The sequence below is a fragment of the Mobula hypostoma genome, chromosome 8 (genome assembly GCF_963921235.1).
Source record: "Mobula hypostoma chromosome 8, sMobHyp1.1, whole genome shotgun sequence".
NCBI lineage: Eukaryota > Metazoa > Chordata > Chondrichthyes > Myliobatiformes > Myliobatidae > Mobula > Mobula hypostoma.
Window position 1 is genome coordinate 26,867,762 of NC_086104.1, and position 13,943 is coordinate 26,881,704.

The 13,943-nt window shown below is 41.2% G+C and overlaps 1 protein-coding gene across 1 annotated transcript in view; it reads right to left on the reverse strand.

Annotated features, from left to right (window-relative positions):
- Nucleotides 1-1,764: 1,764 nt before the first annotated feature.
- Nucleotides 1,765-13,943, reverse strand: part of opn3 (opsin 3) — a 44,350-nt gene continuing 32,171 nt past the window's right edge. Inside the window, exons 2-4 of the mRNA XM_063055602.1 lie at nt 6,453-6,772; nt 3,283-3,534; nt 1,765-2,194 (exon numbers count right to left, since the gene is read on the reverse strand). Coding sequence (XP_062911672.1) covers nt 1,913-2,194; nt 3,283-3,534; nt 6,453-6,772 — 854 coding nt within the window. The 3' untranslated portion in view covers nt 1,765-1,912. The remainder of the gene's footprint in view (nt 2,195-3,282; nt 3,535-6,452; nt 6,773-13,943) is intronic.

Here is a 13,943-nt window from a genome sequence, read left to right on the forward strand (position 1 = left end):
CCTATAATGTACCATGTCCTGCATAAGTACATAATCTGGGAGGATTTAAACATACTGTAAATTGCTGTTTGCTTTGTGCTAAGTGGAAACTTTTCTCCTGTTCAAAGTGCACCAAGTTTAGTTTACATAAAAGTTAAGTACTGAATAGTTAAGCACACAACACTTCAGCACTGCTAAGTGCGTCTGATAAACTCCTGGGCAGTTACAGAGCACGTTGAAAGCTCCATAGGCTGAAGTTCCCAGTTCTGCAGTAACCCCTGTCTGCTTATCTGTTGATAGAGCTAGTAGCCTAACAGAAACTGATGCATTAGTCAGTTCTACTGATCTTGTGTAGATATTGACATTTTTTTCTGCATGCTTTCATCATGATTCAACAACTAAGCTTCTTAAAAGCTGTAACCCTCAGGTTCAGTAGCATGCTAGGGGAAGACTGCCACCGGCCCAGCCAGACTGAGAAATCTCGTTTGTGTGGATGCTGTGTGATGTGTTGCCCGGTTACAAATCCGTACCGCAAAATATCAACAGTAATCATATGCAATTAAACAATTGAGCTTTATAATTCTTAATCTGACTATAGGGTTAGTAAAAGAAAATAAAAAGAAAAAGGGTGCATTCTAATGAAAGAGTCTACTGTGCACGTTAGAGCTCGCAGTTGTCCGTCCATTCATTCCCCATCGACCTCCAGGCACTGTTGACTCATGGGCACTCACTTCAAGTCCACACCGTCCTGTGGTCTACCGACTCTCTCCACTCGCATCTTCTCCCTTTATCCCTCGCCAACAAAAAGCTCCTGAATATCTTCTCTCAGACGCACAAGGAACAACAAGCCTCTCATTAGATGGTGCACATTCCAAAGCCCCCCATTATCTGTAGTCATAACTGCTGCTGCAGAGAAATCCTTATGTTAGCAGTGAAACATTACAGAGAGACCATGACATTACCAGTGAAATGCAGTTACAAAGCAGTGCTTAGCAACTTGCAATTAACCTGTAAAAAGTTTTAAAAAATTCTTAACAGGACCTTTAATTTCATTGTACAGTTTCTGTAAGGGCAATCACCCCCATGTCCTATTACAAATTCTCCATTTTAATCTCTGGGACTGAACTTTTGATTAATACTTACTTCAAGACAGCGGCTATATCTCATTAGGAGTTTGAGATTTGGATTGTCAGCTAAAACACTAGAGTTTCTACAAGTGTACCGGCGAGAGCATTCTGACTGGCTGTATCACTATCTGGTATGGCGGCGGGGAGGGGGGTGGGGTTGCTACAGCACAGGATCGAAATAAGTTGCAGAAACCTGTAATCAGTTCTATCATGGGTACTAGCTTCCATAGTACCCAAGACATCTTCAAGGAACGGTGCCTTAGGAAGGCAGTGTCTATCATTAAGGATCCCCACCACCCAGGACACACCCTCTTCACACTGCTATCATCGGGAAGGAGGGACCAAAGCCTGAAGCCACACACTCAGCAATTGAGGGACAGCCTCTTCCCCTCTGCCTTCTGATTTCTAAATGGATATTGAACCCATGAACACTACTTTATTTCTGTTTTTGCACTATGTACTTTAACTTAACGATTTAAAAGACATACATATACTTAATGCCACTCAATTTTTCTCTATTTATCATGTATTTCATTGTACTGCTGCCGTAAAGTTAGCAAATTTCACAATATGTGCCAGTGATATTAAATCTGATTCTAAATGTTCTGTAAGATTTAAAATATGACACTGGATGTTTAGAAAATAAAACACAAAATGCTAAAATTTTAAATAACAGTTTAATATCACTTTTCCTCAAGGCTCAGGTGCAAGGTGCTGCACGAATCATGGTGGTGCAATGTCTCAGTCTAATAGGGGCCATGGCACGAACAACTCTCCCATATCATGGCAACATACAGTTTTCCTCTTCATGCTCTTTCTGATCTCAGAGGCCTCACCTGAACAACATTTGGGTTTGTAGCATTGAGTTCAGCAGTGCTACCAATATCCTGAGTTTCATCATTTGCTATGATGAAGATTATCGAAGATGAACTAAAAGTCACTCTCTTTTTTGGTCTGTCCACAACCTTTTCAGAAATGACGATAGGTTTGATTGGCTTTTCACTTCTGACTCTAACAGTGCGATCTTTAATTGCCCACTTGATCCTCATAATACGAGAGCAGAGGAGCTGCATTAGGCACCATCGATACTGTTGAAATGATCACAGAAATACCAGTTTTACTTTGTCATTCATTAATAGTTAATACAAGAGCATTTTGTCAAGATTACTTGTTTGGAAATTCAAACATATGGACTAATACCACCCAACTGACAGGAAAGTTACACTCAGTTAATGAGGCACATTTAGACCGGATCATTATACTCAGATGGTTTACTATTCTGGTCTGACTTGGCCCAAACGCAACAGAGCAACAAGTGAGACACTGCAGTTTGTGTTGCTTCCTCATAGCTCCAGGTACCAAGGTTTGACCATGACCTCGGGTGCTAACTGCATATTCAAACCATGGCCAAGGATGCTTTGATTTCTTCCTACATCCCAAAAAGTGTTGTTGGTAAGTTAGTTGGCCACTGGAAATGACCTCAGTGTATGCAAGTAACAAGGATTAAAGGGACAGTTGATGAGGGAATAAGTGGGACTGCTCTGCTGGGAGCAAGAATGGACCCAGTGGATTGATGGCCTCCTATGTAAACAATCAAGCTCCACTTTTAATATCCTCCTGTACTGTCCTAGTAAGCTATCAGAGCTGAAGTGCAGTTAGGGTACATGTCAAGATGCTAAATTAGCCATCAACACCCACACTCACTGACTTTAGGAAACAAGATTTTGCTCTGCACAGGACATGTTTAAATGAGGGCCAGGCATACTTGTATATGGCAAGCCAGTTCAATGGGTGGAAATCCAACAGAAATCCCATTATTAATGATTTTCTAGAAAATGCCATTGGGAATGTAACATGTATGGACCTCACTCAAAGAAAAACTTACCTATAATTCTGTTTGAACTTCTTACTAACCTCCAAGGCCAAATAAATAGAATCTGAACTGTTTTCAGCGGTACACCAGGAGGGGCTTAATTGGAGAGGTGGGGCAGAGGACAGGGAAGTACAAGAACATCAATTCCTTACCTTATCTCTCCAGTTAAAAACAGCTAAGTTATCAAGTCAAAGAGGAGGAACCTCCACATCAATATCACAAATATTTACAGCCTTGCCGAATTGAGGGAATGCAAGATTACATGTTACTTCTATAAAAGATGTGATAAGTATTACAACATACCTTTCTGCTCATGAAGGTATAAATGATGGGATTAGATGTTGTGCTCGATTTGGCAAGAAGTGAAACTATGATGGTTACAGAGGGGGTAATAACATCAGTGTAACCATAAACCACCATAAAGGACGTCACAGCATATGGCAGCAAACAAGAGAAGGCCACAGAGATCATGAAGAAGCACATCTTTGACATATTCTTCTCATATGTTAAGATCCTTGCAAATCGGGCCATCTGAAGGTCTTGAATGTTCCGAAGCTGCATAAACATGAAAGACAAGTCATAAATTTAAAAGATCAGTCAGGCAATTATGCTTCCTTGGATTTGCTTCTGCTTATCAGGAAGGTCCTGACTCATGCCAAAGTCCAATTCACTAGGCTCTTCATAAGCTATCAAGTCCCACTATAGAACCTGACCCTGGATTTTACTGTGCGCTCGTACTGGGATCATTACTGGACATGACCACAAAAGGGACAAGAGAAAGAAAAAAGTTAATCAAATTGCGCAACTGCTGGCCAATTCCTCTTTCCCTGATATAAAATTACAGAGAGACATTCTGGAGTCAATACCAGTTGAGTAACCCCAAATTAAATCAGAATGCGAATCAATCATGGGCAAAACAGCTCAGTTTCATAGAGGGAATCCCCCTGCACCTGATGCCCACCTACCCAAAGAGAACCGCTAACTAGGGATGTTTTTATTAACTGTCCAAATCGCTCCCATTTCAAGGAAATGCCTGCAGAGAAACTTTCACAGTGATTACACAAGTAGTTAATACATGTAGACAAGCTGAGAATATACCTACCTTCATTAAAATCTAATAATAACTTATTTATAGCGCACTTTTCATACCAACGATGTGATAAAGTGTAAATTTAAAAATAAAGGACAAAATGTTACTTTAAAAACAAGGTTAAATTAATAGCTTTTGAGCTGGAGTTGAAAAGCGTCAACTGAGTCGGTGTTCCTCATAGAATTAGGTAATATTTCCACTGTTTAGGGGTGTAGTTTAAAAAGCTGACCTGACAATTTTCTTTTTAGTGAGGGTAATTAATTTTAAGAGACTGACGGAAGACCTGAAAGCTCAAGCAGGATTTTTAAAAGTGTTGCATTTTGAAAAACATCTGGGCAGTTGAAATGTTTGTAAATCATAATTTATAATCTCTCTTTAAACCTGTCCACCACCGATTTGTCAAAACAGAAGCTATACTGCTAGAAGAGACAGTGGCTCAAAATACTGTTTTTTGGTTTAACTACAGAGCTAATAACAGATTGGATACTTGTTAATCATAAACACAGGAGATTCTGCAGATAATGGAAATCAAGAGCAACACATACAAAATGCTAGAGGAGCTCCCAGCTTCTCACTTCATCCTCCTTCCCTCACCTAGCTTCACATCTGTCACCTTCTAGCTTGTACTCATTCCTTTCCCTGACCTTATTCTTGCTTTTCCCCCCTTTTCCAGTTCTGATGAAGGGTTTCAGCCTGAAAAGTCAACTGTTTATTTCCCACCATAGATGCTGCCTGATCTTCTCCAGTGTGCATGTTTTACTTCGAATACTTGTAGTGGCTTTAAACCGGTCCAGCCAGTTTGTGCTGCAACATTACACACTGTCAGAGAAACAGATCCTTCTCAGCAAACAGGGTGCAAAGGATAGAAAGAGTAGGGTGGGGGGGGGGGCGGTGAACATTGGTTTTATATAAATATTCCAGAATACAGATTGACAAGTTACAGACAGGAAATCCAAGTCTTTTCTCTTAAACAAGATGCATTGTTTTTTTTTAAATACGAAAGGTAGACAAGAATCACAGAGGGAAGACAACCCAATTGGCAGGCTCAAGTATGGAGAACAGAAGTCTATAGATGTTGGTTAGGAGGACTCATTTGATGAGCTGCCTGCTTTACATACCCTGCATGGCCAAGATTAAAATTGCAGATGTGTTAAATTTAAAACCACCAGCCTCAATATTTAAGTAGCAACCTACATTCTAGGCCCTGGTCAAATGTTTCCTTCTCAACTCAGATTGGGTGAGAGGGGTGGGGGGATAATTAATGTTCCACTCATTTTGGGTATTTATAACATTCTCCCCATGGATAATTTGCAAAGTTAATTTCATAAATATTAAAAGGGAAACATGAAAATCAAATAAATGATAGCAACCTTGAAACTATGCATATTACACAAACGAGATGGAAGGAAAGCAGGGTAGAATTTTTGACTATAATTTTACAATGGATCATGAGGAGAATCATGTAGGCATTTCAGATGCCAAGATGTGAAGTGTTAGGAAAGCAGTAATTCAGAATCAACCCAGTAATGATTTATACAGTGCAGATATATTTGGAATCTTCTGATTAAGGTGAGAATCCAAAACAAGATGATTGAGAGCAGATGATATGAGGAAGGATGAAAGGGATGGTCAAATGTCCCACCTGGAGAAGTCATAAATGGTCTTAGTTTTGGACACAGCTTTCTAGGCACCAAGTATCTTTATAAAGTCCAAAGTTAGCAGGTAAGAAATATGTTCATAACTCTAGCTGGGAATGCATCAACTTTCACAGAAGGGTAAAAGGCCTCTTCTCCCCATACTTGATATCAGGCACTGTATCGTGAGGTAATGTTTGTGATGTTCCCATAAAACATATTTTCTTCACGGCAGAAGACTGTTAAAGCTGGTTGAAATTGTGTTCAGACTATTTACAGAGTTCACATGGTGTGTCCCCTTACTTTGTACTGTTTGGAAACCACTTTTAGTAATACTTCTTACAAGATATGTATTTTCTAAACAAAATCATTTTCACACTCACTGGCAGAAAGTGGTATAGCAGCTAAACTAAGTTTTTCACCTTCCTCATTTTTCATTGGTCAAGTATTAGCACATTACCCACATGATGTAAAATCGTTTTAATTATATACCCTATTAACTAATATATCACTATCCAAGGAATTTTTAAAAATCTTATCTATAAGAAATTTTTCAGAAACATCGTCTTTATTCCTTTGTCTTACATCCCTTAGCATTGCTTCTCAACTCTTTACTTTGCTTAGTATTTGTATGTTTGTACTCCAAAGTAAACTGAAATCTTGGAATTAAGACTGCTCGTCATTCCTGACTCCCTAAGCTTCAGAAATTAAACAGATCCAACAGTACTTTGGCCTTAAGTGCTACTTACCATTCTTACAGTATACAAAATATTCCCATAACAGTAAGTTATGACACCTAGAGGGACAAGCAGGCATCCCAGGAATAAAAAGAGGATAAACGAGGTGTCACTGGGGTTTCTCGCGTCCCAGTTCACTGAGCAGCCTAGTCTATGCACCTCCAGAGTATATCTGTTCCAGCCAATTAGTGGCGCTCCACTCCAGACCAGTGAGTAAAGCCAGATGTAGGTGATGGCTCGCCAAGCCCAGGAGAAATCAATTGCCGTCGCATTCACCATTCGGAGGTAACGCTCATATGCCAAGACAGTCAGCGATATTATTGATGAAATTCCTGTCAAGTTTAATGAAATGGATACATTAAGTTCTTTTCACAGGAGATAAACTTAACAGTAACTAACATCTCTTCTCAATTGTTATTTCCACTGTGGGACTTCTGAGTCTTGGAGGATCTAGTGCTTTCCCAGTGTAAATGACGAATAAGCTCTTCTGACTTCCTGCTGGGTACAGGTATCGATTTTAACCAATATTTCGATGACAAACTCTTCCTTCTTCATCACGGATAAGGTCTTGGCACGTCTAGTCCAGTGGTATACTCTATATACCCCTGTGGTCCGTCCTTCCTGATTGGACAAGGACTAACCAATCAGGTTTCCACTGTCCCATCTGGTTTACAATCACATTCCAGTTCTTACTTGGAATGAGACCTTCATCTTCGTTAAAGTTCTTTTTCTCTGGTTTTATTTCAATGGCTTTCTTCACCAAGCAGTCCCAAAACCTACTGACGCAGACAGTAATTTTTGCCTTTGGAGTCAAAGCTATGGCCATTGAGAAATCAATTTTCTGCTACTGCTGATTTCTCCAGGAACCCAAACTGATAAACCAGGAAACCTAACAACGATGAGGAACCCATGGCTACTGCCCATCTTCCCTATATTTCCATGGTTTCTGGAAGGATTGCCAGGGTCCTGAAGAAATACCGAATTGATACCATCCACAAACCCGTAAGCTCAAATCCAAGCTTTGGCAAGTAAAAGATTACCTGGGATACAGGTTGGCTGGTGATTACAGGCTTCCCTGTGAATGTGGAGCAGTATTTATCAGCCAGACGGGATACAGAGTGGAAACCCGAATCAAGGAGCACAGGTCACCCGGAGAAATCATCGGCAGCAGAACACTGCATTTGCAATGGCCATAGATGGAACAAAAATACTGTGCCGTGCCAATGGTTTTTGGGACTGCCTGGTGAAGGAAGCCATTGAAATAAAACTAGAGAAAAAGAATTTTAACAAAGATGAAGATCTCACTTCAGGTAAGAACTGGAATTCAATTATGAACAAGGTGGGACGGTGGAAACTGATTGGTTAGTCCTCGACCAGTCAGGAGGGACGGACAATAGGGGAAATATATACAACTGGACGAGATGTGTCAAGGCATCATCCCTGATGAAGATTGTCATTGAAGCATCAGTTAAAATTGACACTGGGAAGAGTTCATTCAACTTGAGCCTTTTTTGTAATAATAGGAATAATAGACTTATATTAAAATTGTATCTTGGAACTACCATTCCAGAAACACACAGCCACCTTCTGCTTAGAATAGTAATCAAATCGACAGTTCCTAGAAAATTCATCATGGATGCAAAGGCATTCAAGTTAGATGATGATAGAAAAGTCAAATTGTGTAACCCAGGGGACAGATACACAATGTTTGGCTTTAATTTAATATCTCGAAACTAGGCCTTAGGTTCTGGGGTAGGGATTTGCCACGCTGGAATACTTAGTCAGTATTTGAGTCAGTTCCCCTTACAAAGGTTATTGAATATGGATATGGTTGATTACTAAAAGCAGAATTGAGCAAAAAGCCCCAAAGTTCATGAAAGTGAGCTCAGATCCTTTGCATATAACTAAGTTCAACCCTGCCAGCATTTTATAAAATCATTTGCTGCACATTGCTGTTCCCTCTTCATCTACCCTCTCACTTCATTACTTAATTTGAGTAGGAGATGCTGGGCAGCTTTCTATAACCACAGCTACTTTGGAACTGTTCTTTGTCTTGTTACCGTATGCAGCTGTCTCTGAGGCAGTTCAATACAAGACCACAAGTGAGTGAGGTACAGAGTGATCTTGGTGTTCTTATGCATGAAATACTGAAGTTAGCAGGCAGATACAGCAAGTAGTTAAGAGGGCAAAAAGCACATCAACTTTTACTGCAAACGTGTCTGACTTTAGAAATAGGAATATTCCATTACAATTGCACCAGGGTTAGGGCTTTAATGTTTTGGCAACAGGGGGCTCCGGATAACCTAGCCCCTGGGGCTCGCTTGTGGCTATGTATGGAGTCCAACTCTGTTGTCAATTCCTCCTTGCCAGCCATACTGTTCTCTAAGTTAGAGAGGCCTGGGACTTCAAAAAGTTTGAGTTTTGCTTTGAAAAATTCCATCAAATTCTAAATCAGATTAGGAGCGTTCTGAATTTACCAGAGACCTCTGTACAAACACCACTCTGTTTCAATCACTCCTTTCTACCCCCATGGTCAGATAAAACCTACCATGCTTGGAGGGAGAAGGGACTAGTTTCTATTGAAGACCTGTACATAGAGGGACGGTTTGCAACATCTAGTCTGCTGAAAGAGAAATTTGAGCTGCCTCGTTTGCACTTTTTTCATTACTGTATTTGCAAATTTGACAGTACATTCAATCTAAGATTTGTAGCTTTGAAATCCTTCTAGGGGAACATATGTTTTTTGATATCTTAAAGAACTGTCCTGACTCCAGGCATCTCGTTTCTAAGTTTGTACTTTTGTTTTATAATTGCACTGTAGCGTCTGCTGTGAAGATTAGAGACGCCTGGAGAGAGGAGTTGGGCATTGAATTATCTGAAGCTGCCTGCGATAAGTGTTTGTCTATGATACAGGCTTGCTCTGTTAACAGCAGGCACCAACTAATCCAGTTTAAAGTTGTCCACCGTCTCCATTACTCTAAACTCAGATTGCACAGGATTTACCCTTCAGTCTCGCCAATGTGTGATAGATGCCAAGGGACAGAAGCCACGTTGTCACACACCTTTTGGTTTTGCCCATTACTGACTGGATCTTGGTCCAAGATATTCAACTGGTACTCAAAGGCCTATAAAAGATCCTTCCCCTTGGAAGCTGGTCTCGCTATACTTGGCTGCTCGCAATCTACTATTTGTTTCCCTGCAGCCATACAACAGTCTCTGATGTTGGGGATGATTGTTGCCAAAAGACTTATCTTGATGGAATGGAAATCACCCTCTTCCCTTTCCTTTTGGAGATGGATGGCTGATATGATCTCAGTCATACAGATGGAGAAACTTAGGTTCTTGAGAACCAATTCAATTAAAAAATTTTCGGCTATCTGGGATCCATTTCTTGCCTTCCTGGACGAGGCCGGGGGGCGGATGAGCAATTTCACCCCAGCTGATTTCTCACGGCCCTCATTTGAGATTTAATGTTTAGTATTTCTGAGCACTTTGTACGATAGGCAACCCCCTAATATTATATCTTTTTTTTTGCTTATTTCTTTTTTATACATGTCTGAGCTGGTATGTTTTTGTTCTTTTTTTTTGAAAATTTTTTAAAGAAAAATAAAAGAAACAATTGCACCAGGGTACTGTGCGAAGTTTTGATTCCCCTACCAAGGATCTAGAAGCAAAATTCAAAGTAAATTTATTATCAAACTAGGTACGTGTTACAATGCACTACATTGAGATTCATTTTATTGTTGATAGTTGCATGAAAATAAAAATACAGTAATGATAAACAAAGATCAACGAACATCCAATGTCCACAAAACAGACTGTGTAAATAAAAACACTGAGAACACGAGTTACACTGGAGACGCACCAGGCCCATCTCTGGGATGTGAAGATTACCTAACAAGTGGCTAAGTAGGTTAAGCCCGTACTGTCTAAAATTTAGAACAATGAAGGATGATCGTATTGAAACCTAGAGGGTATGACTAGGTAGATAGAGATTCTTTTTCCCCCCATGGAACTCAAGTAGAGACTTCAGGCAGCATTCATTTCACCTGGAAGGTGGTGAATCTCTGGCCTGCTCTGCCTCACAGAATTGTGGAGGCTAGTAGATGTAGATTAACTCTGAGAGATTGAAGGCTATTGGGATCTAACACGGAGAAATTGAGGCGTGGCCCAGCTGAATGACAGGCAGGCTTGTGGGGCTGGGTAGCCTACTCCAGCTCCTTGTGTAGAGGGAGATCAATTTCAAGCAAGTTATTGGATCTGAATTCCTTACACTTTCATCCATCTACTTTATAAAAAGTAAAATAACAGTCCAGCACAGGAGGGCAGAACACTTCAAGGTTGAAGTACCAGAAAGCCATCAGGGATCGCTGTGTACTTTGCCTCATGGAAACATCACTCACTCCCACCATTTCTGACACAGTGCTACCGCCAGATAACTACACCATTCACCATAAAGATAGGGCAGCCCAGTCTCTTAAAAGGTAGAGAAGGCAGAAAGCTTTATGGTTAACTCATGGCGATGCACAGATGTGGCGGGTCTGTCTCAATCCTGCTCACCTGACCTGGAACTTTTAACAGTTAAAAGTCATTCATTTTATCTGCAGAGTGATTTTCTGCCATCATCCTGGTAGCAGTGTACATTCCATTTCGGGCCAATGTTTGGCAAGCATAGAAGAACAGCAGTCGTGAAACAGCACACCCTGATGGACAACAGCAGTACCCTCACTGGGCCGCTGATTGATTACAGCTCAATGTACAGCACAATCATACCCTCCGTTTGAATCAGCAAGCTTCAAAATCTGGGTCTCTGAATCTCCCTTTGCAACTTTGCCACGGTCAGTGCAGATCGGAAGTAGAATCTCCACCTTGCCATCAATCAGCACTGGCGCACCTCAAGGATGTGCACTTAACCCACTGCTCTGCAGCAAGGTACAGCTCAAACACTATTGAGAAATTTGCCAATGACTGTTGGCTGAATTTCAGGTGGAGACAAGGACGTGTACAGGAGCAATACAGACAAACTGGTTGAGTGGTGTTGCAAGAACAAATTATAGGTCAGTTAACCTAACATCACTGGTTGGGAAAATGCTGAGTCTATTATTAAGGATGAGGTTTCAGAGTACTTGGAGACTAATGATAAAATAAGTCAAAGTCTGTGTGGGCACATGGCCAAGTGGTCAAGGCATTGGACTAGCTACCTGAAGGTTGTGAGTTCGAGCCCCAGCCGAAGGAACGTGTTGTATCCTTGAGCAAGGCACTTAATCACACATTGCTCTGCGATGACACTGGTGCCAAGCTGTATGGGTCCTAATGCCCTTCCCTTGGACAACATTGGTGTCGTGGAGAGGGGAGACTTACAGCATGAGCAACTGCCAGTCTTCCATACAACCTTGCCCAGGCCTGCGCCCTGGAGAGTGAAGACTTTCCAGGCGCAGATCCATAGTCTCGCAAGACTAACGGATGCCTTAAAAAAAAAGTCAAAGTCAGCATGGCTTCTCTACAGGGAAATCTTGCCTGACAAGTATGTTGGATTTCTTTGAGGAAGTAACAAGCAGGGTGGATAAAGGAGAGATGGTGGATGTCATTTACATGGATTTTCAGAGGGGGAAAAATAAAATCGAAATAGCAGTTATGACGGGTAGGATAGTTTGAAGTGTGTATATTTTAATGCTAGGAGTATTATTGGCAAGGGTGATGAACTTAGGGCACGGATCAGTATATGGAATTATAATGTTGTAGCTATTACTGAAACCTGGTTGACAGAGGGATAGAAATGGGTGATTACTATACCAGGTCTTCAAAGTTTCAGAAAAGATAGAGGTGTGTGGGTGTGCACGCGCTACTAATCAGGGACAACATCACAGTCGCACTCAGAGGACACATAATGGAGGGGTCAGACACCGAGTCCATTTGGGTAGAACTCAGGAATAGGAAATATGCAATTACACTGCTGGGATTGTACCACAGACACAGAGGAACAAATAGGAATGAGGTGATAGCTTGAATGAATGGGCAGCTGTGGAGATAGTGCAGGGAACAAGGTTTCAAGTTCTTGGATCAGTGGAATCTTTTCTGGGGAAGGGATGACCTGTACAAGATCTGTACCCATTCTCAGCCATTGAGAAACATATGTAATCAACTCAACGAAATGCATAAAAATAGTAGTGTTGTTGTCATGGGGGATTTCAAATTCCCTAATATAACCTAGGACCTTCTTAGTGTAAGGGGTTTTGATGGGACTGACTTTTGTATCCAAGAAGGTTTCTTAAGTCAATATGTGGATGGTCCAGCCAGAAGAAGGGGCAGTACTGAACCTGTTGTTGGGTAATGAGCTGGGCCAGGTGACTGCATTTTCAGTGGGTGAACAGTTATGGAACAGTGCCACAACTCCTTAGCTTTCAGCATAGCTATCGTCAAGTGTAGGTATGGTCCTTGTGGGAGAGTTTTAAATTGGAGGAGGGCATTAGGCAGGAACTAACCGTTAATTGGGAATGCTTTTTTCTGGCAAGTCCACATCAGACATGTGGAGGATGTTTAAAGATTGTTTTCATATCAGCAGTACAGTGCATAGGGCACAAGAAAGGTATGTTCCTGTTAGAAGGAAGGATGTGGGTGGGAAGACAAGAGAACATTGGATGTCCAGAGAGGTGATGAATTTGGTCAAGGAAAAGGAGAAGTATGTAAAGCTTTAGAAGTCAGGATCAAATGAAGCACATGAGGAGTACAAAGAAGCCAGAAAAGAACTAAAGGAGGGAATTAGGAAAACCAGGGAGGGCCATGAAAAGTTCTTGCCAAGTAGTATTAAGGCAAATCCCATGGCATTCTCTGCATACCCCAAGAGTAGAAGGATAACTAGGGAGAGGGTGGTACCACACAAGGATAAAGGGGATAACATTTGCTTGGATGCAGAGAACGTGAGAGAAGTACTTACTGAGTACTTTGCGTCAGTATTTACTAAGGAAAAGAGTATGAAGGTCAAGGAGCTCAGTTGTGACTGTATAAATATGTTAGGGCATTTAGAGGTCGAGGAAGAAGCGTTGGGCCTCCTAATGAACATTAAGGTGGATAAGTTCCCAGGATCTGATGGGATTTACCCCAGGTTATTGGAGAAGGAAAGAAACAAGATTGCAGCAGCCTTGACCAGTATCTCATGTCCTCTCTAGCCACAAGTGATGTCCCAGAGGACTGGTGAGTAGCTAATGTTGTACCTCTATTTAAGAAGGAACAAGGGAAGGTACTGGGAACTATAGATGGGTGAGTCTCACGTCACTGGCAGGGAAGCAGCTGCAGAAAGTTCTTAGGGATAGGATGTATGAACATTTGGAAATCCATGGCCTTCGGAGTTGGAGGCAGAGTTAAGATGGTGCTAAACGATGACTCCTTTGCTTGCGTCTTCTGAAACACCTCTATTTCCATCTTTAATATCTTTATTTTTCCCTTTCAGGGTTCTTTTGAAGACCCTGACCTGGAGTTACATACAGACTTTGGTTCTTTGTGGGA